This window comes from Bubalus bubalis, chromosome 6 (genome assembly GCF_019923935.1).
Source record: "Bubalus bubalis isolate 160015118507 breed Murrah chromosome 6, NDDB_SH_1, whole genome shotgun sequence".
Taxonomy (NCBI): Eukaryota; Metazoa; Chordata; class Mammalia; order Artiodactyla; family Bovidae; genus Bubalus; species Bubalus bubalis.
In genome coordinates, this window is record NC_059162.1 from 86,370,823 (window position 1) to 86,398,405 (window position 27,583).

The window sequence follows — 27,583 nt, forward strand, 5'->3', positions numbered from 1 at the left end:
CTCGACATGCAGTGATCTTTACTTTGGAACAGAACAGACACACCCAGCAACCAAAAATGGCATAACAAATTATTTAGTAAGTTTACCCATCCATCCATTAAAATATTTACTGAGTTATCACTGTTAAGATACAAAGCAAAGCAATGCCCCAGACATCACAGACGTGGAGATAAATGAGATGCAATAATAGTTTAATACATTCCAGGGCAGGGGTAAGAGGAAGATGCCATAGGCGGAGCAGAGGGTGGGACTCTAATCAACACTCCATGGTGAAAGTCAAGGAAGGCTTCTCAGAGCTTGAAGAATTGGTATAAATTTCCCCAAGTGAAAAGAAATCATTGTAAGTTTACCATGCAGAAGGAAGACCTCAGCAAAGATCCAGAGGTGTAAGAGAACATGGGTAAGGTATCCTTAGATCCACTGATCAAGAAATGCACCATCTGGCAAGACTTTCCATTTCTCTAAGTATTCTGTTATAGGAAAAGTAATGATGGAGTCCTTGAACAAATTCTTGCGGCCTGGGTCTCAGCTCCAAGCGCCCAGAGGGTTAGTTGCTGGAAGAGGAAATGGTGAAGCAGGCTGGGTGGGGAACGCTGTAAAATGCAGGACACTCGCCCCTTCTTGAGGGACAGCCCCAGCGCAGCTCTGGCCAGTTCCTCCCACATGGGAATGTGAACCCAGGACTGCCAAGTCCTTTTATTATTTTTTCGAGAGGAACAGAGAAATCTGGATTTTTATGTGAAATTTCTTTTTTTTTTTTTAAATGTTGGACACTAATTCAAAAAGGAATTTTTTTTTTCAAGTACAGGGTGGGTCCAACAAAACCCATCTGGGGACCAGATTCAGTTTGTGGGCTGCTAGCCTATAACCCTGCACGTGGGCAGAAATGAGTCACAGAGCAGTGCAGGCCAATGGATAGCGCCCAGGGCTGGAGGCTGGACCTAGTGAGAATCCTGGCTCTACCACTTGTTGTGTAGCTTTAAAGAAACTACTCAAGCCCCCAGGTCTTGTTTTCCTCATCTGTATAATGGAATAATAATACCTGTCACAGAGGGGCTTAGATGAAATAATGTATGTAAATCCCTTCATATAGTGCAGATGGTTTAAGGAAATAATCCCAGTGGGGGCGAAAAAAAGTCCCATGCTAAATAATGAAGTGCTGTCGACCAGAAAGGATACCTGGAACTATAAGATTATTTTTTAATGGAAAAGTACTAAGAAGTAATAAAGGCCTGAGCACTGTGCTGTAACAGTAGCAAACTATTCCAACCATGGATAGTATCTCATTATTGTGTTTTGTAATGATATATGCAGCCATTTTTTCCTATACTGTAAATTTCTTAAAACAAATACATTTGTAAGACTGTAGAGCCTCATAATTTTTCCCTTTAACATTGCAGTGTAAACTTTGTTGTTGCTATACAAATATTTATTATCTACCCAGTACATGTGCCAGAAGTATTTTTTTTTCCAAAGTCATAACATAGATCATGTCACACCCATGTTTAAAATTCATCAACCATTTCCCACTGCTCTTAGAATAAATCCAAATTCCTGCCAATGACCTCAAGGCTGTGTAGGGTCTGGCCCTTGGTCACTTCTCTAACCCCACTTCTGCCCCTGTCTGCCTCGCTCATACCCTGCCCCTGGCCCTGCTGACCTAGGTGGATCTCATAGGTGCTTCTCTCCCCTGAGAGTCTTCTCTCCACTGAGTCTGCTGCCCCTTCTTCCTGAAAATCTCATCATTCTTGTCAACCGAAACCTCCCAAGAGAACACACCAGCCATGCCAAATCTGTTCACCTGAGTTTCTCCCTCATAGCATTTTCCAGGAAACAAAATCACTTTGCATATATATTTGTTCTATTTTCTGTCTCTCTACACTAGAATCTAAGTTCCCAGAAGCCTACGCTGGGTGCTCATCTATCTTGCTCACCTTGGCATCCCCAATACTCATCACACAGGAAACACTCAACCAATACTTTGTAAATGAAAAAAAATAATCCCAGCATCCATGTTCCCAGCCTCAGATGCTCCTGAAGTTGTCACATCCAAGTTTCTTCCCTGAACTAGTTTATCCAAACCCTGGAAGGCAAACATTTGAAGAAGCAGTAGAGTGAAATGGTGATAAGCCCATTCTGTGGGTCTGAAATGCCAAGGTTCAAACCCCAACCTTACCATTTATTAGCTGAGTAACTTCAGGCAAGTTGTTTAACATTTCTGAGGCTGTTTTGTCATCTGTAAAAGATGAGACTTACTTCCTAGGGTGGTTGTGAAGATCAGATAAATTTAACTGGGATGAAATGCTTAGACAAGTGCTAGATATACAATCAGAGAAGGCAATGGCAACCCACTCCAGCACTCTTGCCTGGAAAATACCATGGACGGAGGAGCCTCGTAGGCTCCAGTCCATGGGGTCGCTAAGAGTCAGACATGACTAAGCGACTTCCCTTTCACTTTTCACTTTCATGCACTGGAGAAGGAAATGGCAACCCACTCCAGTGTTCTTGCCTGGAGAATCCCAGGGACAGAGAAGCCTAGTGGGCTGCTGTCTATGGGGTCACACAGAGTCGGACATGACTGAAGTGACTTAGCAGCACCAGCAGCAGATATATAATAAGCACTATGTACATTTTAGCTACTGATTTCATCTATTTCCTCAGCTGTTGCTGTTGTTCAGTCGCTCAGTTGTGTACGAATCTTTGCGACTCCTTGGACTGCAACACACCAGACTTCCCTGTCCTTCACCATTTACTGGAGCTTGCTCAAACTCATGCCCATTGAGTCGGTGATGCCATCCAACCATCTCGTTCTGTCATCCCCTTCTCCTGCCTTCAATCTTTCCCAGCATCAGAGTCTTTTCTAATGAGTCAGCTCTTCACATCAGGTGGCCAAAGTATTGGAGCTTCAGCATCAGTCCTTCCAAAGAATATTAAGGACTGATTTCCTTAGGATTGACTGGTTTGATCTCCTTGTAGTCCAAGGGACTCTCAAGAGGCTTCTCCAAAACCACATCTATTTCCTTATTCTGTTCTTATTGCTTAGTTCAAAAAGGCTACAATTTTGTGAAGACAAGGTTCACTTTTTTTGTAAAGGCAGGCCCCCATAGGAAGGGAGCTGTTTGTATGGTTTTTGATGTACATATACTTACATGATATGAGGCTAGGAGTAAGACATTTAACCTTTTTGGGGGGCCTCAGTTTCCTCATTTATGGGCTTCCCCAGTGGCTCAGCAGTAAAGAATCTGCGTGTAGTGCTAGGAGACTCAAGAGATGTGAATTCGATCCCTGGGTTGAGAAATTCCCCTAGAGGAGGGCATGGCAACCCACTTCAGTATTCCTGTCTGGAGAATCCCATGGTCAGAGGAGCCTAGCAGGCTACAGTCCATAAAGTCACAAAGAGTCGAACACAACTGAAGTGACTGAGCATGCACACATCTTCCTCATTTATAAAAAACGATAAATCTAACCACAAGATAGTATAAAAATTAAATAATCACTGTGGAATAAAATAACTCGGGGGCTATACGCATTGGTGAATTTTAGGGGAAACATGTACAAGATATTCAGTGAGTCACTCTGCTTTGCAGTTCAAAGCTGGCTGCCTCCTGGTACAGGTATCATACATAGGATACGGAGGATTCAGATAAATGAATGACTCTGAAAACATGTTTTATACTCTTCCACTATTTTCTGTGACTGTTGATTTGCCTGACAATTTTGTGGTCATTTTTAGATGCTTTCTTTAGCTATTATTCAAACAGGAAAAACATGCAACTCATTACACTCAGTGACTTGAAATAAGATATTCTAGTGTTTAACATTCTCTCAATTGGCTATAGAATGTTACTGACATATCCATCAGTAGAGACAAACATTTTAAAACACAGTGGAAGTGAGAATTAAACTATTATTTGAATATCTACTGTATATTTTACAAATATCTGACTAAATTACAATTAATTCCACAAGACTGACATTATTGTCATTAGTTATTTGACAGCTACGCATGCTGAAAATCACAGACATTGATTTAGTCAAAGGTCATGCAAAACTGGTAAATGGTGGGGAAAGACTTAAATGCAAGTGTCATTTGCCTTCAAATCCAGTACTTGTTGTTACACAACTGTGTTCTACCTCCCAAAGTTCCTGTCTTGTATTAGCTCTACAGCAAAGACCTGACGAATGTAGGTAAATAATATCAAGACCTATGCATGCATTTAAAGCCAGAGTAACTAATAGAGAAAGACTAGTTTCCACTATATTGCCATCAAAAAAGAAATGCTCCATTTTTAAGACAGAAACTGACAGTTTATCTTTCATAAAGTTTCAAGACAAGAAACCTGAAGAAAAGAAAATAGATCTTACTATATAATCAAGAGGAATAGAAGAATAAGGCTGGTCAAGGCACTTATTGTGCAAGCCTCTCACTGTACAGAGGAGAAAATGATCGGGCTTTCCTGAAGTCTAACAGTTTTCTTTTTAATAGTTCCTACTGCAAAGCATTCAACTGACACCTTGTACAGCTAGCAGGAAGTTATCAAACCACCTCTCTGGGCATCCAAACTCCCTGGTTGCTCCCAAGAACCTACATATACAGGAAAAAGCACATTAGAACCAATCAGAACATCACTTACTCATTTTCCCAATATGTTACCAAGAGAACAGAAGCAGAAGCGTATGGACTAGGGAAATGAAAGGGACAGATACATGTTCTAAACGCATCAACAAAATTTTCTGACATTCTAGCCAGTTGCTTCCAGACTTTGGAATGAACAATGAAAACTGCAAACTATAAAATGATTAGCTTTCTGCTTTGCTGACAATGGCAAAAAGAGGAAATGAGTTAAAATAAAAGAGGGGTTGGAATATCTCCATGCATCCTCTACAAGCCAGTTAATTATCTTCCATTAACACTGAGCTGTCAGGATCAGCATCAGCCGGTTAACTTACTTGACCTTCCTCAGCCTGCACCTCGTTACCCTACAATGTTTCATGTTTATAAAGATAGGAGACTCCAGCTGTTTCAGCCTGAGAGAACTTAATTTACATTTGGCCTTCATTAAGATGAGAGTCAGAATCATTGAGACCAAATGGAGAAGCCAGACTGCTGGGGGTTATGAAAAATTCAAATGGCGTTTTTCCTTTTATCTGACAATTCTTATTAAGTAGACATACGTCAACCTAAAACACATAAACCTTAAATGAAAAAGACACGATTAAAATTCCATATTGCAGAACTAGGACTCAAGTGGCTTTGCCCATGAGCCATGGTGGTCCTAGTACATCACTCTGTCTTCTGGGAAGTCTGAACTCCAAATTCTATCCAACTGCCTCTGACATTCGATTCCAGGCTACGCACAAGGAGCGCATGAATGACAGCAATACTGAAATGAGTGGTCAGCTCTGACTCCTCCACCTAGCTCACCCCTCGTGGCCAATCAGCCTCAATGTCCTGCTGACATTAATCCCTAACAATTTTGGGAACCTGTCTCCTCTCCATCCCACTGTGCCTAATTCAGGTCTCATCACTTCTCACCTGGAGAACTGTAAGAGCTTCTTATTGTCCCACTCAAGTCATTCAAAAAATATTTATTGAGTACCCATTATGTGCCAGGCATTTGATTAAGTATAGGGACACAGCAAGGAACAAAATGGACATCACCTCCATCTTCCTGTGGATTACAATGGTTGGAAGGGGTGAGCTTTATACAAGTCGTTACACAAATGGACATGCCATTACAACTTATGAAAGATATAATGAAATAAAATTAAGAGTAAAATGACAGGGCTTCCCTGGTGGTCCAGTGGTTAAGAATCCGCCTGCCAATGCAGGAGACATGGGTTTGAACCTCAGTCTGGGAAGATCCCACATGCCTCGGGGCAGCTAAGCCCAAGTACCACAGCTACTGAAGCCCACGTGCTCTAGAGCCCATGCTCCACAACAATAGAAGAGGCAATGAGAAACCCGAATACTGCAACTAGAGAAAGCCTGCACGAAGCAACCAAGACCCAGCTCAGCCAAAAATAAATCAATTAATGTTTTAAAAAAGAGTAAAATGACAAAAGACCTCTGATTTACTTGAGGGTCAGAAAAGCCTTCTTTAAATATGTGACAGTAAAACTGAGATTTACATGATGAGTTAGAATCAATGGTGAGTAGAGGGAAGAATATTCAATCAGAAGGCCCAGTGTCATTGAAGACCAGGGATCAGCAAACATTTTCTATAATGATCCAGAGAGTAAACATTCTCAGCTTTGCAGGAAATGCAATCTCCATTTCAAATACTCAGATCTACTGCTGAAGTACAAAAGTACCTCAGACAGTACATAAACAAATAATGTGGCTGGCTGCCAGTAAAACTTCACAGCCACCAAAGTCTTAATTTCATCTCATTTTCACCAGTCACAAAACATGACTCTTCTTTAAATTCTTTTTCAACATTTGAAAGGTAAAAGCCATTCTCAGCTCCCAGGACAAAAGCAGGCAGCAGGCCAGATTCGGCCCATGGCCATAGTTGGCCAACCCCTAGTCAAAGACTCTGAGATGGCAAAGACCTGGAGTGACTGAGGCACTCTGAGTAGATCCCTATGGATGGACCGGAGAGAGCAAAGTGAGGGGCACACAGTAAGCAGCGGGGGGAGGTGAAAATGATATCCTACATCATCTTCTGAGGCACATTACAAATTTTGGAGCTTATCCTAAGAGCAAAGCAAGGCCAATAAAGTGCTATAATCAGAAAAATAAGAAAACTGATTCTTGGGGAATTCCCTGGTGGTCCAGTGGTTAGGACTTGGCACATTCACTGCTGGGGCCTGGGATCGATCTCTGTAAAGAACTAAGATCCCACAAGCTATGTGGCATGGGCAACAAATAATTTTAAAAAAAAATAAAAGAAAACTGGCTCTTACTCCCCACCATGCACACATTTTCTTACTCCTAATCCAATCTTTTCACCCTGCCCAAGGTATCTAGGATATTTCCTCTCTTGGCTAACAACCATCCTTAATTTCTCTCACCAAACAGGCCCTTAACAAATCAAGCCCAGGCTACTTACCTGGTCTCATTTCCTACTACTCTCAGGGAAGCATCCCAGGCTCCTGTCCTGGGGCCTATGTACCTTACGATAACAAACAACAGTCTCTCTAGAATATCCTTCCTTTCTTCTCTACTAGGCAAAACCTCTAGTCATATCTTGAGGCTCATCTCAAGTACCTTGTCCAGGAAGCAAATTATTTTCCCCAAAAGCACTTTTCATATTCCTGTATCACAGTGCTCAGCGCATCTTCTGTTGGCTCTGGGTCCATGTTTCTAGCCTCCTTATGCTTCCCCACCATTGTTCCCACTGGACACCGTGCCCCTCGAGGGTAAGGCTGAGTCCTCCTTGTACCCATGCCCCCAGTGCCTACCATACTGCCAGATGATGGCAGGACCACAAGTAAGATTTGACAAATTAAGGAATGAATGAAGAGTAAACACCTAGCAACCCTGTGAACTTGCATAGTCTCATGTTCTGATGTTGAATGTGCTGTTGGACAGTTAGTGAAGCTATGTGTATGCATGTATGCTAAGTCGCTTCAGTTGTGTACAACTCTTCGCGATCCTATGGACTGTAGCCCGCCAGGCTCCTCTGTCCACGGGATTTCTCCAGGCAAGAATAGTGAAGTGAGTTACCATGCCCTCCTCCAGGGGATCTTCCAGACCCAAGGATCAAACCTGTGTCTCTTACATCTCTTGCATTGGCAGGTGGGTTCTTTACCACTAGTGCCACCTGGGAAGCAGTACTTCCCTATGTCTCAGTTCCCCATAGGCCCACTAAAAAGAAGGAACTGCTTTCCACTTCTCCATACACAGATGCTTTTCAGGATATAAGGGTAGAAAAGCCTTTAGAACTGAAAAGAAACCTAAAGAAAAGCCTTTAGGTTTTGTGAATCTGCAGGCAGGAACATCAGCACCACCTGGGAGCTTGTTAGAAACCAAATTTTCAGGTCCCATCTCAGGGTTACTAAGTCAGAATCCACAGTTCAGTAAGATCTCCAGGTGATTCATTTACACATTAAAGTTTGAGAAGCTATAAAGCCACTGGCATGCTTTAAGGAGAAGATGCGAAAAATGATTTTAGAAGTTGTTTTGATTTTGAATTTGCAAACACAGTAAAACCAAAGGAATTCTCAGCAAGGATTCCTGGGCATGCTTACCAAAAAATAAAAATCAATTTAAAAAAATCTGAAACACAGGTTTGAAGCTCAATGTTCAGGTATTTGAATACACAGTGAGGCACGGTTTAGAGCCTTACTCAGAAAATTCTGAAATGGAATCGACTAAATGAATGGACAGATGGATGGTCAGTCTTAGGTCATAATCACAGCCAGGCAATCTAGATATTAATTATTTTCTGTGGGTTTTATTTAGCTTACTTTGATCTCAAGCTTATAATTGGATGTATATTAAGATCTCCTGAGACACAAAGCACTAAGCTGGCTACAAACCAGGTGCTCAGGAAGGTGCTGGTATTGCACCAATGACCACCTCTCCCATTCTCCTCACCTAATTTAGAATGGCTCTTCCTCACCTATGGCCAACAAGGGTGACATGGCCAACCCATTTGTTCTTTTGTACCATGTTTAGGCTGGCTTAAAGACCACCACAAGCTTTAAAGAGGGTTTCAGCACTGCATGACAAATGGAATGAGCTGGGATTTAGAGACCAGGAGACACGGGTTTACATTCTGGCTCTATCATCTGTTTGGCAAAGTCATATAACCCTCTCTCTCAGCCTCAGTTTCTCATGCCATCAAGCAGGCAGAGGTTGCTAGAATGAAATCAATTAAGGCCTATCAAACACAGAATAGAGTGTGGGGGCAGTGCAGGGCAGTTTAGTAATCTGATTTGTATTTCAGGATATTTTGGTATCCAGTTTTCAAAGTGACCCAATTCAACTCACTCACTTTCTAGACGGAAAAAGTGAAGCCTGGGATGAGAAATGCTTTGCTCAAAGTCATACAGTGTGATGCTCGTAGAGTCAGAATTAGGATCCTGAAACCCCAACTCCTAAAACACTGTATTTTCAAACTCCTAGCAAATACAGACATCTTTCTGCAAATTCAAACTTACAAAATAGCTCAATATACTAAACAAGTAACAACCCAAGCCTGCCTTAATTATCAATATCCTTTTTGCTCATCTCTATCTGTCCCATGGTGGCAATCCAAGGACATCTTATCAGTACCCTGAGACTCCCCAAACACCACGTTTGATTAATTGAAGAACCAACCCACCAGAGCCAGTAAATGAATCATGGCAGGTCTTACCCTTAGATGAATTCTCTTCTCACCAGAGCACTAGGGGTTTTCAAGTCCTTACAGTTCCCAGAGGACCTGAACTTTCTCATGCATCCATATCTACCAGGAACCATTAAGTTGACATCACCATTCTCCACACTTCATAAATGATCCTAACATCTGGAAACAGGAACCACCTGCAAGTGCTTTGTCCAGAGATCACCTTATCACACAAGGACATGGAAACTCAAGTTCAGGTGAGATGACAAAGGCATTCCATAAAATGCCACCAAGGTCAAACATTAATCATTGGGGGCTAAAAGTATGCAGAGAATGTTCCTGTTAGAAAATCAGGACTTGAATCCCAGCTCTGCCACTTTCTAACTGGAATGGTAATTAACCTCTGTGAACTGCAGTAGAGCAGTGGATGTTATGAAAAATCAATTTCAGAGTCAGTTTTAGGTTCAGATTCTGGCTCTGTTGCATGCTTCTGAGTCACTTAGAGTGAGCTGACAAATCTCTATTAGTTTTAGCTTTTACAAAACACATAAAAAAGAAAAAGAAAACTAGAGGGTTGCTGCTAAGATTAAGTCACTTAGGGTGAGCTGATGAATCTCTATTAGCTTTAGTTTTTACAAAACACACACAAAAAAAGAAAAAAAAAACTACTTTATAGGGTTGCTGTTAGGATTCAAAGAGATAATCTCTGTCAAATACTTATCACAGTGCCTTGCATGAGTTATGCAGAATGACTTAACTGCTACTGAATCAATAAAATGGAATCAACCTTCTGGGAGTTGCTGGAAAAATCCAACACAACAGACTTGAGCAGGGTGCCTGGTACGGATAGATTCCCTGGAAGGAATCCTCTGCTATTATGAGCAATCTCTCCCCAAACCTGTGCACTCACCTCTTTTAGCCACAGAAGCTTCGGGGCCTGCATCTCCACAGACATTACACCCCCAACATACTGCAGGACGCTGTGCTTGGTCTCGTTGATCCGGTGGACCTGACTGACCGCCCGGTGATCCAGCCACATGATGATGTTTCGATGGGAATCCCCTAGCAAAAACAAGGAAAGTGAGGACACAGGTACATCCTTGTCATTCTAATTCAAGGGGGTGTTTGTGGATTCCCAAGGGCAGAAATCTTCACAATCGCTTCTATAGTTTCACACATCAACAGGGAACACCACCAGCATTGACTAGTACATCCCACCCAAACCTCGGATCTCCCTTCAAGAGATGTACTCTTTGAATATAGTTCCAAGGTTAAATGTCTACACAAAATCCTAGTCAAGATTCACTGATTAATTATACAGTATTGCCATTCATTCTCTCAACTTTTCCCCTCTCCTATCCCTTATATCTAAGAAAAACTTTTCTGGACATATACTCAAGCAAAGAACCAATGAAATAAGCCTAAATGATACTTCAGTTTTTTAAGGTATGCCTCCTGGAAATCAAGACATATAATTTCAGGTATAATTATCATATGCATCTACATAATGGCTATTATCTGCTTATAGTCTCACTGCCTCTAGTCACTTTAATTAAAATTAGTTAATTTAAGTGCTTTTTCCTCACTTGGTTGGTTTTGTGGAGTGGGAAACACTGGAATATTTTTTTTCCATTTGGGGAACCAAGCAGACCTAATGAGGAATGCTCTTTCAGTACAGAGATACTGAAAAAGTTGTGGAATTTTTCTCAGCCTGAGTGTTCTTCTCTATAAAATGGGGATAACCAGGCCTAGATGGATTAACTGAGATTTTTTTCACTCATTGAACAAAAGATAATGTGCATAAAGATATGGCACATACTTGTCGCACAGCAGACCCTCGAGAGGAATGTTTCATAGGAAGCAGAATGTGAAACCAGCTGGAAAAGGAGCATGGCCAGTGCCCCTCACCTCCTGCTTCTGACACCCTGCAGCCCACAGAGGAACTAGTTGCTCCGCTGGCCCTCCCCAAGCCTTGTTAATTCATATTGCAGTGACGGGCAAGTCACTACTCTTCACAGCCCTCTGCTTCCTCCAATGGCAAAATGCAGAGAACAGCAATGAATATGCCTGGCAGATTATAAGCAGGAGAGAGAATAAGGACTCCAGAGGAACTGAGTTCACGCGTTATTTTATTTATTGGCAAAATAACTGCAGCTATTATATAATTTTTGCTAATAACAAATGTTTATAAAGCTGTGTGTGTGTGTGTGTGTGCAGCCCTGTGCTAAACATTTCATATACATTATCTTACTTAATCTTAAAAACAACTCTGAGATCTAGGTCATTTTCAATGACAAACTGCCTTCAGGCTTGAAGACCTGCCTGCTCTCTCATAGCTGGGAAAAGCACAAATGTGTTTTGAAAGTAGATCTGTGCAGAGAATGGATAAATAAATCAGCAAAACAAGTTTAAACTTGAGCTACACCAGTTGGTGTTTTTAAACACAATATATATTGTTTGTTGTTGTGTGTATACACACATGTGATAAAAGCACAGAAGATAAGTGTTTGTGAACACCAACTACAGCAGAACCATCACCTGCTGGACAGAGGAGAGGAGGAGGGCATGGACTAAAGTGGTTTTTTCTTAAAAAAAAAAAAAAAAAAAAGAATTGTGGCAAATGTGATAAAACTTCATCTGTTTATCTTCATATATACATAGGAGGCTGTTATCTTATTTTCCTTACTCTTCCATATATTTGAAAAAGAATTTTTAAAACATAACAAAAAAAGTCAACCTGAGAAAATACCAAATTAGGTCATCTTTGAAATAAGCCAAGGCCTCAATCACTGATTTGCCTGACCAGAGAGATTTCAGGTCCCAAAAAGCTCCTCAAACAACATTAACACATTGAAAATAAAAGAAAGTACATGAAACCTTCCCTAAGCACATCTAAGATTTTGTATAAAGGGCTGAGTGGATTCTACTATATAACAAAACCACTTACAGCTCTGGTTCTCAACCTAGTTGCACATTATAATCTCCCGGGATAGCTTTAAAAAATACTAATGTCCAGGTCCTATTCAAGAACCATCACAGAATCAGAATGTGGGTGTGTGAACACACATCATGCATACACACACACACACACACACACACACACGTGTGTGGGTGTTAGAAAGGACGGTATCTTCAATATTGTGTAGAATGTATTTGCAGCTGCTTCAAGACAAAAACACCTGTTGCTAAACTATTAACTGTAAAGACAGACTGATCAGCTTCCACTGCTCTACATGAAAAAGCTCTCAGAATGACATAATGAAGACTGTGCAGAATCAACTACTTTATTCTATTTATTATGATTATTAACTAATAATGTTCATTATAGACAACAACATGGAAGGTGATCTTTCCAGTGCTTGTAGAAAAATACAAACAAATGACTCCACTGAAAGTTCACTTCATCTTTTATTAACCATTTGCTACATGCCAGACACAGTGCTGGGTGCTATGATACCAAGAAGAATGTGCCATAGACCCTGCTTTTATGGAGCAGGTGGGTAAGTGGACAAAACAGTCTGTATGTAGTCATGACTGCCAGGACAGAAGACCTGGACATGGTACACAGAAGAGGAGGGGCACAGAGAAGGCCCCAGTTAGCAAAACCTGAGGCTGCACAGGGGGCTTCCGCTAGGCAGGAAAGCTTTTGATTAATTCTGAAAGTGACTGGTCACTGGGTAAGCAGATGAAGAAAGAGTGAGGGAAGAGGGACCACACAACAGAGACAGCATGTGAGACCAACAGAGCACAGATCCAAGATGGCATCATATTTAATACAATTGAAGCAATCTAATAGAGAAGAATTAGGGTTACATAGTCAGTTTAGCCTTGGGCAGATTATTCATCCCTGTACTCATTCAGTTAATACTGTGAATGCCTCACAGGAGGTGTTCCAGGGATACTTGAAGGAAATGACTAGATCAGAAAACCATCTAAACATGAGGTTTCTGCTTCAGAGTGGCCTAGGTAGTAACTTCCTCCCTGACCCTAAATTATCAGCCTCAATTGCTCTCCCTCCCAAGAGCTCCTGTGGCTAGAATGATTGACCCAGAGTTATGGTCTGAGCCAGGCAGGCTACAGAGGTAGGAAGCACAGAGCAATGGCACCATGGTGCAACCCAGAGCTGCTCTGACCTCCAAAGGAAGAGAAACCAAACAATGAGACGACTTTATCACACAGGTCAGTGTACTTAAACTATTGTACTTAGTTTACTTGGGAATTTTTCTCTTTTTTTGGTTACCATCTAAAGATGGTAAATTTTGCCAGTCTTGGGGGTTTGGTTTTAATGTCTGTGTGTGCTCAGTCATGTCCAACTCTTGGTGGCCCCAAGGACTGTAGCTCGCCAGGCTCCTCTGTCCGTGGAATTTTCCAGGCAAGAATACTGGATTGGGTTGCCATTTCCTATGCCAGGGGATTATCCCAACCCAGGAACTGAACCTGCATTTCTTGTGTCTCCTGCATTGGCAGGTGGATTCTTTACCACTCACACCACCTCAGAAACCCTTGGTTTTAATGGTGATAGCTAATTTTTTGATCCCACTCCACAATTACTCCAATTGACCAATCAAGAATAGGTCATTGCCAGGTAAGGAGAAGTCATTAAAGACCCTTTAATTCATCCTTAAAATCTGAATTTCACTTTCCAACACAGGCTAATCCACTGCATATAAAATCTAACCTTAATAGAACCTGCTGAAAGGCAAGAAACTGGTAAGGGGCACCTGCAGCTGGGTGCATTTGATGAATGGGTACATTTTAACCTTTTAGGTGGAATACAATTTTTTTCAACACATAATTATGGTTGCAACCTGGCTACTCTTTTCTTTAATAGGTTGCAACCTAATTACCCAATATTTTCAACACTTATAATTAGGGTAGCTTCCTACGTACCATTTTAATTGTTAATAGGAAGCAATTCTACCTACACTGAGAAGAAAAGATGGTATCTGAGGGTGCTTGTATAAGCAGATTTAACAAAGAACTCTTCTTCCTCCATTTCAAATGTTCTTGTTCCTAATATTTTAGCTGTTCATTCATCTGTACCCAGTGATTCTCCAAATACTAGAATTATTAAGAAGACTTTATAAAAACACTGATAGCCTAAGTTCACCCAAGCCAACTGAATAAAAACAACCCTGGGTAAGGCTCATGAACTGATAATCTTAAAAAGATCTCCAGTTGATTCTAACATGCAACCAGATTTAAAACCCTGTATTTTAGCAGATTAGAGGCATAGAGTCCTTGGAACTTAGGGCTCTTAGCATCTAAAGCCCCATACAACATCCCTGACAGAACATCACCTGACCGCTCCTTAAAGCCAGCCTAAAAGCAGCCCCAGCAGCCTCCCCAAGCGGCCTGCTCCATGGCTGGAGAAGGCTTGCTGCTGCTGAGCTGAGTGCTCAGGTTCAGTCCCATTCTTTGGGTCTCTGCTCTCTGAAGTGGTCCAGACAGGGGCCACTCCTGGACCAGAACAATGCCAACCGAGCCAGTGGTTGGCCACTGAGAACAAGGACCACTTGTATTCATTTTTGAAGCCTTAACACTTAATAAGACAGGGATTGGCACACAAGCGGTGCTAGTCAATGTGACATAATTAGAAAAAATGTGTGTGTGTAAAAGATGGTCACCATTACTACTTGGGCTAACCATTCGTCCATTTGCATACTTCTTCAGGGCATGTCACTTATAAATCACTGTTCCATGCATCAGGTCAATAGGAATGAGTGGAACACATTCTCCTAAGTTAAAGAATTCATAATCGGATGGAAGAAAGTTTTCTAAACAATCAAGTATCAGTCTCTCACTTAATTCTCACAGCAAAGTGCTGTTTCATTATTCCAAGTCTTTCAGAGATGAAACCAAGTCATGCAGAGGTTAAGTGATTCACTCAAGGTATCACAGCTCAGCAGTAGCAGGGTTAAGATCTGAAACTGTCTGACTCCAATTTCAGAGTGTCTCAGAGTGCCCCAGTGTCTACAGCCCCCATTTAAGAAAGGTGCAACTACAGCAGTGTCCACTACTAAGGATTTCTTAACACAGCCCAAAGCATGCTGTGATGCCTATGCGGTAACAGCCAACTGAAAATGCAGAGAGCCACACTCCTTGAGATGCAGCATGCAATTTCCAATGCACCATAGTCTCCACCACTCCCAAATGTCTGCCACCCATTAAAAGGATAAATATCGGTTGAAATTCATCTCTGCACACGTGCTGCTATTTTTCTCAAATTTGGCCCACTTTACTCACTTCCATTACCTACCTGACTTTTGGGGTTGCAACTTCAGTGCTAGCACTGCTGGCTAAAGTATCCCAAAAGGGCACATACTCATCATGCAAATGTTCTGATGGTAGGTGCAGGTGGCATTTAAACATTTGAAACAGCTCATTATAGTACTCGTGAGTGTCTATTAGAACATCATTCAATGGGAACATCTTTGGTGTGACTATTGAAAACAGAGACCATTTGTTTCCAACTTCTGTGTGATACATGGTTCTACCTGTCTTATTCTATTTCCTTTAAATTAACTTGACTCATCCACTCAAATGAACGTGGTAGTGAAATTCATATGCATAAGCAACTCCAGGCTGCTTCCTTGGAAAGGCCCAGACCACTTACCTGTTTCAAGGCTACTCACTCTGAGCTAACATCAAACTTTCTGCTGCTGCTCTTGTGCCCTAGGGAGCAGAGTCTCTTCCTAATCCACCTAACCCTAATGTCACCCCTCTCCTACTAACTGCTGTCCAAGCTCTTAACCTCTGGGGACATGATCTCTGGTCTCCATGCTCCACTCGTGAATCTCACTCATGGCGATAACAGACACCTGACCTCATGCTCCCCCTGGGTCCCAGCCAGTCTCCCACTACCACAAAAAGAGACAGAAACGGTCCTACCTTCATGATTGACTGGCAAAGGACGAAACTGCTTATCCAAAACAACCAGAGAACATGTGGCATCAAACCCAAGCCCTCGAATTTGGTGTAAACTGACCCCTTGTACAACTTTCTGTTTTAAAAACAAATAAACAAAAATATTTATTACAAAACAGGCTTTTAAAAGACTTACAACAGTTATGACTAGAAGGAAATGAACAAAGTACTTACAACAAAACACAGATAAAAACTCAATATCACTAAAATATCCGAATATTCTATACATTAATTTTAAAAAAGACAACCAATCTAATTGGAAATTAAGCAAAGGACATGAGAAGTCACTTCATAAAAGAAAGAGTATATAAAGAGTATATAAAACAATTCCTAACTCCACTAAAATTAAATAAATGCAAATAAAAATACTCCACTCTTCATCTTGTTTATTGGCAAAAATGTAAGAATTAAAAATATATAGTATTAATAGTGGCAAGATAGGGAGAAGTGGGCCTTCTTTACATTCTAACAATATGATAATTTAGTACAGATTCTGAAGAATATAGTATAGTATTTATTAAAATTAAAAACATATATAACTTTTGACCCAGAAATCCACTTCTAGGAAACTATCTTAATGAATTATTAGCATAAGTAAGTAAAAAATTATATAAACCAAGGTTAAGTGTTTATGAATATAAAAATCAGTAAAAACTATTTTATTAAATAAACCTATAAAACAGAATTTTCTATACCATTAAAAAAAAGTAGAGAAGCATATTCTGGGTTTGGTAGTATGAAGAAGTTGGCAAATCCACTTAACAAAATAAAAGCATAAAATGGGACAAAATCATCAAAAACAACTATTTGAGGGGAATAAACTTAACCAAAGTCACATAAGAAACTGAGAAGTAATCTTTCTTGAAAAATAAAACTGTACCTAAAACATTCCCACAAAACATATACAAAAAAACCCCATACTTTTAGACTTTTATCTTATACCATACATAAACATTAACTCTAAAATGTATCATATCCCCAAATGTTAAGAATTAGGACTCTAATACTTGCAGAGAAAACCTTTATGACATGGGCTAGACAAAGATTTATTAAAAAGCAAGACTCATAAAAGAAAAAAATAATAAATTTGACTTCATTAACATTTTAAAATTTTGCTCTTTAAAAAAAACAACAAGATAGTGAAAAGATAAACTAAATACTAGAAGAAAATATTTGCAATTCATACATCTGATAATAGACATATGTGAAATATATAAAGAACACTTATAACTCAATAACAAGAAGATAAACAATGCAGCTATTTCATGAAGTGCAATAAAATTTATCACACAATCCAGCAATTTCACTCCTTGGTATCCAAGCAGGAAAAATAAAAACATATGTCAACATAAAGACTTGTATGTGAATATTCACAGCAGCAATATTCAAAATACCCTAAAACTGGGAACAAATCAAATATTCATCATGGTTTAACCAAATGGTGAAACCAAGTGTGGTATATCCATACAATGATATGTGTAACCACATGAATTAACCTTAAAAACATTATGCTAAGTGAAAAAAGTCAGACACAAAAGAAGATATGTTGCATGATTCCATTTATGTAAACTTTCTAGAAAAGAATAACTATAAAGACAGAAAAAATTATCTATCTAGGGCTGAGGACTGACTACAAACAGGCATAAGGGAACTTTGGGGGTTTAACAGAAACATTGTGGGCTTCCTTGATAGCTCAGTTGGTAAAGAATCTGCCTGCAATGCAGGAGACCCTGGTTCAATTCCTCGATTGGGAAGATTTGCTGGAGAAGGAATAGGCCACCCGTGCTAGTATTCTTGGGCTTCCCTTGTGGCTCAGCTGGTAAAGAATGTACCTTCAATGTGGGAGACCTGGGTTTGATCTCTGGGTTGGGAAGAACCCCTGGAGAAGGTTCAGCTACCCACTCCAGTATTCTGGCCTGGAGAATTCCATGGACTGTACAGTCCATGGGGTAGCAAAGAGATGGACACAACTGAGCGACTTTCACTTAGAAAGAAATGTTCTAAAGTTTAATTATGGTGATGATTATACAAAGGTGTAAATTTAATAAAATCATTGAATTATACATTTAAATTGATGCTTTTATGGTATGTAAATTATACCTCAAGCTGTTAAATATTTTTGAAAAAACTGAGCTATAAAATGCAAAAAATGGAAATATAGCCATGATACATTAACAAGGTAAAAAAAAGAAAAAGCATATACAACTGTTACTAATGGGTGCCTCTGAGAGCAGAAATGACAGCTGGAGGAGATGGGAGATTTTTCACTTTGTCATGTAATTTTTTAAGTTGTAGAATAACACATTTATTAATTCTATTTTTTAATTTTTGTTTCCACAGTTTCCTTTTGTGAAAAAGCACAAGTGATTATATTCATTAACATTTTCTGGAAACTTAAAACAGATAATAACCTTTTAAACCCCACAAAAATAAATTCAAAAGTGTCCATCATCATTAAAAAAGTAAAAAAACAAAATTAAAAATAAATTTAAAGAGATAAATTGTACAATTCTTCTTTTCCCCTGTTATAGAATGCCAGACTTGTCATTTAGGACTCTATTTTCCTCAAATAAGAGCTACACACAACTATTACATATTTTCAACAAGGAAAAGCATTAATTTTTTTTCAAATACTAATAACAAATAATAAAATGTCATCATGTATTGAGCACTTATTGTGTGCCAGGTACTCTACAAGCATCGCCTTATTTAATCCTTACAAAGCCTACTGAGGAAACATTTAGTATTTTCATTTCATAAAAAGAGTAAGTAGAAGACTAGGGAGAGAAGGGAAGAGCAAGCACATCCCAGAGACTGAGAACTTGAACTTAATCCTGTTTCAGAACCCATCAATGGCTATGTTCTTCCTACTCCACCACACTGCCTGCCTGCCCAAGAGACTTATCCTGCAGACAGGGCATGTGTCCTCAGAAGAACACTGCCAGTGACCCCCCTGTGACTCCAGGCAATATCTTTGCTCCACAATACCAGGTGAACACCCTGTAAATCTTTATTATATTGATCCATCTAGAGTTAGAACAGCATGTTCAGTTCAGTCACTCAGTCATGTCCAACTTTTTGCAACCCCATGAATCACAGCACGCCAGGCCTCCCTGTCCATCACCAACTCCCAGAGTCCACCCAAACCCATGTCCATTGAGTCAGTGATGCCATCCAACCATCACATCCTCTGTCGTCTCCTTCTCCTCCTGCCCTCAATCTTTCCCAGCATCGAGGTCTTTTCAAATGAGTCAGCTCTTCGCATCAGGTGGCCAAAGTGTTGGAGTTTCAGCTTCAACATCAGTCCTACCAATGAAGAGCATGCTGCTGCTGCTGCTAAGTCACTTCAGTTATGTCCAACTCTGTGCGACCCCAGAGACGGCAGCCCACCAGGCTCCCCAGTCCCTGGGATTCTCCAGGCAAGAACACTGGAGTGGGTTGCCATTTCCTTCTCCAACGCATGAAAGTGAAAAGTGAAAGTTAAGTCACTTAGTCGTGTCCGACTCCTAGCGACCCCACCGACTGCAGCCCACCAGGCTCCTCCAGCCATGGGATTTGCCAGGCAAGAGTACTGGAGTGGGTTGCCATTGAAGAGCATGAGGAGCATATAAATTCATGACAAAGAGCCACAAAGACTTGGTTTCAAATCCTAGCTCTGTCACTCTGGCTACATGATTCAAGGCAGGTTACACAATTTCAGTCCTTCCAGTCACCTTGTCTTGCTGGATCATGTCTCTGCAGCATTTATAAGCATGGCCAACTCTGTCTGGAATGTCCTTCCAAGTTGGCTTGGAAATCTCTAGGTAGTGGCTAATATCAATGGTGTTGGGTGCAGACTACCTGAGCTTGAAACCTGGCTCCACCACTGACTAGTCTTGTGACTTTAGGAAGCCAAAAAACCAGCTCCCTTGGTTGTGCAAAGCTACTACTTAGACTATATCTCCTAATGATGTTAGGAGAATTCAGCAAAATAAGGTGTGATTAGCCCAACATCAGTGCACAAGAAGTAGCTGCCATTATGAGTAAATTAATTGCATCCAGTCTTTGAACTCATGGAGCCTCAATCTGTCAATGCATAAACCAGCCCTAACTTCTACCTGCCATGCAGCCCTATTGGTCTCTGTGCCCAGAGAGCACATGCCTGACTTAGGCAAGCCCATCCCACACAGGCCTACAAAAGGTCTCTAGTCAAGAGAGGAAGTAGGAGAGAACAGGTAGAAAATGCAAAAAAACTCAATACAAAAAGGCAGCTCTGCAGGAGAAAGGAGCATACGCTATGGTTATCAAAAGCACCAGCTTCTGGTCCCAACACCCAGTTCAGGTAATCTTGCACTAATATCATCACCTTTACGAGCCTCAGGTTCCTGACAGAGAGACAGGTAAGGATCAAAAGTGTCAGTTAGTTTGAAAGTGCTTTGGAACCGATCAATCTTTGTAGGAAATGTGAAGGATGGAAAAATCCACTTGATGCTTCATTAATTGTGTTTATGGAATCTTATGTATGAAATATAGCATGCTCTCTGTGTCATGTAATCACATATAAAAACCACAGGATGAACGATTGAAAGATTAAACTCGAATCCTCCTAAGAATTGTGGTGAAGGTGACCTTCCAATAGAAGCAAAAAAAATATTCTCTTCAATCTATTTTATGAATCCCCTCTGAAGACCTACAGAGTTCTATATTCTAATTATGGCTTTTCAGCAACAAAGGTTCAGCGTCTCCATCTCTAAATGGGAAACCTATCACAAAGAACTGGAGAAAAAACTGTGACATGCATTTAAACCTGATTTGGTTAGGCAGCCACTGTCATTTGCCCAGCCTTATATGGAAATAGCTTATGATCATGCTTATCATGATTGAGACCCCCTACCACAAGTCCTCCACCCCACCCCCAGCTAAACCATCTCAGAGAGACGGCTGTCAGAGTCACACTACCCAGAAGGCCCCTGGGACTTTGACCTGCTGACCTGAGGATTCTTTTTTATACTCTCATTAATGGAAGAAGAAAGCAGGCTAGTAAACTCACCCCAGCAACTTGGCATCAAGGGAATTTCCTCAGCTAGAGAGAAAGCACATTGCTCTGCTAAAGAATTTCCAGAGAAGGAGATTTCTGCAACTTCATTCTGTAACCTGGTCCATGTCTCGCAACTGTCAACTCGTAGCTATGGGGCAGCAAACAAATATTTGGGGAAGGGATTGTGCATCACTTTGTTCTGACTGTGGGAACCAGTTCAATACTGCATGTGTTTTAAATCAGTAGGCTCTGCCATATTGGGTGGGGAGACAGCGTTCCTCAGAGATCTTCCAAACTGAGAACTGGAGGGTCAGAGGCATACCTGGTTTTATCTTTAGCTCTATCTGAATCAAGGGTCAAGGCCTGGGGCCTCACGGAATTCAGCTTGCAACAGAGTTCCATGTGGCTGGTACTGTATTATTTTAAATCTTGATTTGAATGCCTTTGTCAGCTTTGGAGGTGTACACGAGGTTATGAAATCCCTAGTTCCCTTAGGCCCATCAGTCCCCATTGCCTACACAATTCAATTACTCATTCATTCAATTAGTTAGCAAATATTCAATACCATCAAGCCCCTTCTAAGGTCATGCTATGCACTCTTCCGGGTATTTGGGAAACAAGGGAAAGGAAAAAAATTTTTTTAATTCCCTACCCTTTTGTAGGTTACATTGTAGGGATAGACAACAGCCATAAACTGAAAAAATTATATAGTGTATGTACAGTATACTAGAAAGTGATGTCACGGGAATCAGGAATGTCAGGGAAGGCAGACAGTTGGCAAAAAGATGAGATTTGAGGAAACACTCGAAGGACCTGAGAAGCTGACCTTGTAGAAACCTGTGCAAAAAAAAAGTGTTTCCAATAAGTGAATTTTGACCTTCACTTCATTTTAACTAAAGGTAAATGGTGACATGTGGCTCAGCTTAGTCGCTCAGTTGTGTCTGACTCTTTGTGACCCCATGGACTACAGCACACCAGGCTTCCCTGTCCATCACCAACTCCCGGAGTCTACCCAAACTCATGTCCATTGAGTTGGTGATGCCCTCCAACCATCTCATCCTCTGTCATCCCCTTCTCTGCCTGCCCTCAATTTTTCCCAGCATCAGGGTCTTTTCAAATGAGTCAGCTCTTCCCATCAGCTGGCCAAAGTATTGGAATTTCAGCCTCAGCATCAGTCCTTCCAATGAACACCCAGGACTGGTCTCCTTTAGAATGGACTGGTTGAGTCCAGGTTCGATGCACGATACTGGATGCTTGGGGCTGGTGCACTGGGACAACCCAGAGGGATGGAATGGGGAGGGAGGAGGGAGGAGGGTTCAGGATGGGGAACACATGTATACCTGTGGCGGATTCATTTTGATATTTGGCAAAACTAATACAGTTATGTAAAGTTTAAAAATAAAATAAAATTAAAAAAAAAATAAAAATAAAAAAATAAAACAGAAAAAAAAAGAATGGACTGGTTGGATCTCCTTGCAGTCCAAGGGGCTCTTAAGAGTCTTCTCCAACACCACAGTTCAAAAGCATCAATTCTTTGGCACTCAGCTTTCTTTACAGTCCAACTCTCACATCCATACATGACTACTGGAAAAACCATAGCCTTGACTAGATGGACCTTTGTTGTCAAAGTAATGGCACTGGAGCGGCAGGATTACTGGAGTGCCATTAGTAATGGCACCCACCCAAGATGGACAGGTCATGGTGAAGAGTTCTGACAAAATGTGGTCCACTGGAGAAGGGAATGGCAAACCACTTTGGTATTCTTTCCCTGAGAACCCCATGAACAGTATGAAAAGACATGTGGCTAGTGACTGCCATATTGGACCATATGGATCTAAGGATGTATGGGAGTGAAATCTGTTGGTTGAAGGCAGGAAGAGTGTACAGGAAAAAGAGAGAATATGTGTGAAAGAGAGGAAGCACTGCATGTGTGAAGACAGGACAGAAGGAAAATGCAGGTGGAAGGCAGAGCTGAGAGGAGGATCATGAGATAAACCAGAAGAGCAGGCTAAAACCAAACCATGCGAGGCCTGGAGGGCATGTTATGAATTCTATCTTAAGAGTAGTTTGAGGCTATAGAAGAGTTGTCAGGTTAGCATTAAAATGTCATTCCTGCTCAAGAAGGAGAACCATCACAGAGGGGAAGGACATTTAGGAGGAGGTTACATTCCAGCGCTGATCTAAACAAAAGATGAAGGTATGGGGTGTTGGAGACAGAGGGAATCCAGAGACATGACCTGACTTCAGGTTTATCACCCACTTCCTGGGTGACAGGAAAAGTCACTTCACTCTCTGGATCCCAGTTGTTCTTTTCAACTATAATATGGAAGGAACAATCCCTCCCCTACCCACCTCCTATGACAATCAAGTGGATAGGAACATGCTTTGCAAACCATACAGGTTCTATGAATGGTAGGAGGGTGACATCATTGCTCAGTCCCACATGTATGATTCCTTCTTCTGCTCTCTCTCTCTCTCTCTCTCTCGAAGTATATATTACTCATACAGCTGGTACAATTTAGGGGGTAAAAAAATGGTACTTTGTTGACTTTGTGGATATTCTTTTCCCATGCAACTAAACTATTTCATCCTTAGAGGCAGAGAACTTGTTGTAGCCCCCTCTCCTATACATACTCCAGTTCTTAGCAAACAGCATAGCACACAGTCTGCTGCTGCTGCTGCTAAGTCACTTCAGTCGTGTCCAACTCTGTGCGACCCCATAGATGGCAGCCCACCAGGCTCCGCCGTCCCTGGGATTCTCCAGGCAAGAACACTGGAGTGGGTTGCCATTTCCTTCTCCAATGTGTGAAAGTGAAAAGTGAAAGTGAAGTCACTCAGTTGTGTCCGACTGTTAGCGATCCCATGGACTGCAGCCCACCAGGCTCCTCCGTCCATGGGATTTTCCAGGCAAGAGTACTGGAGTGGGGTGCCATTGCCTTCTCCGATAGCACACAGTAGTGCTCAATAAATATTTGCAGAATAAATGACACCTCCAGCTTATCATCTTCTTCCTAATGGAATCTGTTACAATACACTGAACTTGCAATGTTCTTGCCTTGCTGAGGTGATTAAGATTTGTGGCTCCAAAAGAAATGTTTAGTCACTAAGTTATGTTTGACTCTTTTGTGACCCTATGGACTGTAGCCTGCCAGGCTCCTCTGTCCATGGGATTTTCCAGGCAAGAATACTGGAGTAGGTTTCCATTTCCTCCTTCAGAGGACCTTCCCGACCCAGGGATGGAACTCATATCTCCTGCACTGGCAGGTGGATTCTTTACCACTGAGCGCCTGGGAAGCTCCCCAAAAGGAACATAAGCCATTAAAATCAGCGATGACATAGAACTCAAGACATGGAAGCAACCTTTATGTCCATCAACAGAAAAATGAATAAAGAAGACATGGTTCATATATACGATGGAATATTACTCAGTAAAAAAAAAAAAAAGGAATGAATAATGTCATTTGCACCAATAAAAATGGACCTAGAGATTGTCTTAGTAAGTGAACTAAGCCAGGCAGAAAAGGACAAAAGATTCCACGTATATTATTGCTTATACGTGGAATCTTAAAAAAAAGATGCAAATGTACTTAGATACAAAATAGAAATAGACCTACAAACACAGAAAACAAACTTACGGTTACCAAAAGGAAAAGTGAGGGAGGGATAAATTAGGGGTTTGGGATTAATATATACACACTACTTCCCTGGTGGCTCAGACAGTAAAGAGTTGGCCTGTAATGCGGGAGACTTAGGTTTGATCCCTGGGTGGGGAAGATCCCCTGGAGAAGGGAATGGCAACACACTCCAGTATTCTTGCCTGTAAAACCCCATGGACAGAGGAGCCTGGAGGGTTACAGTCCATGGGGTCGCAAAGAGCTGGACACAACTGAGTGACTTCACTTTCACTATATATAAAATAGGTAACAAACAAGGACCTACACTATAGCACAGGAAACTATACTCAATAATTTTGTACTAACCAACAAGGGAAAAGAGTCTGAAAAAGAGTATATGTGTGTGTGTGTGTGTGTGTGTGTGTGTATAACTGAATTGCTTTGCTGTACATGTGAAACTAACATAACATTGTAAATCAACTATACTTCAATTTTTTTAAAAAGATTTTTTGTGTAGATAACAAGGAGTGATTGGTATAAAGTGTTCAGCATGATACCTGGAACAGAATTAGTGCCCAAGAAATGTTAGTTGCCATCATCATTACTATTACTGCTAATATTACTATTAATTATTCATGATTACTGTTATTATTACTATTACTAATAATAGTGGTAACTATTATTACTGTTGCTGCTGTTGTTGTTTTTATTAATTTGTCTAAGGGAAAACCATTTCAGGCAATGTGAGCGATTTAGAGAAAAGGAAACAATACAACGGCTCTCAAGCCATTGAGAGCTGGCTTGAGAGCTCTCAACGGCTTAAGTTTTTGAAAACTTAAGTTCTCAAATTAGGGTTAGGGTTAGGGGTTAGGGTCTCAAAAACTTAACGTAAGACAAGTTTTTGAGAACAAGACAGGTCAGGATGTATTTTATGTCACCCTTTGCTCCAGACCATTGCTTCTCAAAATCTTACATAGAAAGAACCCTAACCAGAAAAGGAGTGAATATTCCCCATGAGGTACCTCCCTTACTCTGACTTTTCAACATTCTATCTTAAAAATTCATTCTCCTCCATAATCTACTCATTTTTGTTACTGTCATCAGTGCAATCGCCATAGGAATCACAGTGCTTACTCATTTCCAGGCACTGTTATGACATTTTGTATGCATTAACTCATTTAATCCTCACAGCGACCCAATGCAGATAGGCACAGTCATCATTCCCATTTTACAGATGATGAAACTCAAGCAAGAAACCAAAAGTAATTTTTTCAAGATGACAAGCTAATAAATGTTGGAACTGGGATGTCAATCCAGGCAGTCCAGCTCTAGAATTTGTGCTCTCTGGTGTGTTACTTCTCCAATATAAACATGCTTCCCTCCTTCAACCTCACACAGCGATGAGCTATGAGCAGATGTGTCATGCTTATCCCACGGCTTCTGACACATGGCCACGTGGCCATGCCCCTTGTGAGAAGAAGGGCCTAAGACCCAATAGTGCTATCCAGGTTTACTCTAGAAGCACAGCCTCAAGAAGGACAAATGCCCAGAGCACTCACATGGCTGAAGGGGCTCAAACAGATAATGTGGTGGCTGCCACTGCAAGATGATTAAAAATCCAACATTAAACCAAGCTGTACTTAGAGCAGACCTGTTTTAAAGTAGCTTTTCATCAGGGGATTATATTTTCTTCTTGACAATTTCCTTAATGGCAAGAAAGGCTGTACATTGGAAGGACAAAGGAGACCCAAGGGAAAAGAGTAGAGGATTCTCACCAAGGCAAGGGCTGGGAGGGGGAGGGAGGAAGAAAATTAAACAGGCAGAAGAAAAGACACGCCTCCCTTTTATTCCTATATCATGCTCCAGTGCTGCCCACCCCCAGCCTCCTCTCCCTGCCTCCTTCTCTGGGGGGACTAACAGCAGCCCAGAGCTCATGAAAGTTTAAACAGACTGATCAATACGGACAGAATGGTGAATTGTCCATCTGCAAATTACCAAGCCCATCATGAATATTTAAGGAACTAAACCAGAAACAGGGAGAAGACAAAATCCAGGTCTTTATTTTTCCCTCTGGAAAAATAAAAAGACAAAAACATCTCTGTCGTTCCTGATTACTGGGATATAAAACCAGTCAAGTGAAACTAAAAGGCAACAATTCTCACCCAGCGTCACTTTTTTCCAAGTCAGCAGCTGACTGCAAACAAAGGCCACTCAAGAGAAGTGCCCACCTGCTACAACTCAGAGATGCACTGGTCTTACCCGACTTTCTTCCTTTCTCAGAGCCCACCTTGCTTTTGCCTATGTTGCTCCCTCTGAACAAGACAGGTTCCCTCACTTGTCCACTTGGAAGGCAGGACAGTCAAGTGACTCAGGGTGCAGCACTGGAATCAGACTGCTTAGGTTCCAGCCCTGCCTTTCCTACTTACTAACTGCATGAGCATGGGTAAGTTATCTAATCTTTCTGTGCCTCTGTTTCTGCCTCAATGAAATGAGGGTGTTAATAGCACTGCCTCTATACAGCCATTGAAAGGATTCTCCTCCATGATGCAGGTTAACCTATTTTACACAGAACTGGCCACACCTGAAGGCACCGTAGAGGTGAGCTCTGGTTATCAGTGACATCGTCACATCCAGTCACACCCAACCAAATCCTCTGACTGCATGCTCTGAGTCCTCCACCGTCTACCCTGAGCCCCTCTGGCTTGGCCCCATCCTCAGCTCCAGCCACAGTCACTTTGTTCCCATAC

General features: G+C 41.2%; 1 protein-coding gene across 11 annotated transcripts in view; it reads right to left on the minus strand.

Moving 5' to 3' along the window:
- The window catches only part of FGGY (FGGY carbohydrate kinase domain containing), a 508,405-nt gene that overhangs the window by 449,928 nt on the left and 30,894 nt on the right, over nucleotides 1-27,583 (minus strand). For 9 of the 11 annotated variants that reach the window (XM_044944924.2, XM_044944922.2, XM_044944923.2 and 6 more), the window contains 2 exons: nucleotides 16,170-16,281; nucleotides 10,189-10,340 (listed from right to left, as the gene is read on the minus strand). In XM_044944924.2, coding sequence (XP_044800859.1) covers nucleotides 10,189-10,340; nucleotides 16,170-16,281 — 264 coding nt within the window. Of the gene's footprint in view, nucleotides 1-10,188; nucleotides 10,341-16,169; nucleotides 16,282-27,583 lie in introns of those variants that run through there. The other 2 variants (XM_044944925.2, XM_044944928.2) reach the window with 2 other exon arrangements.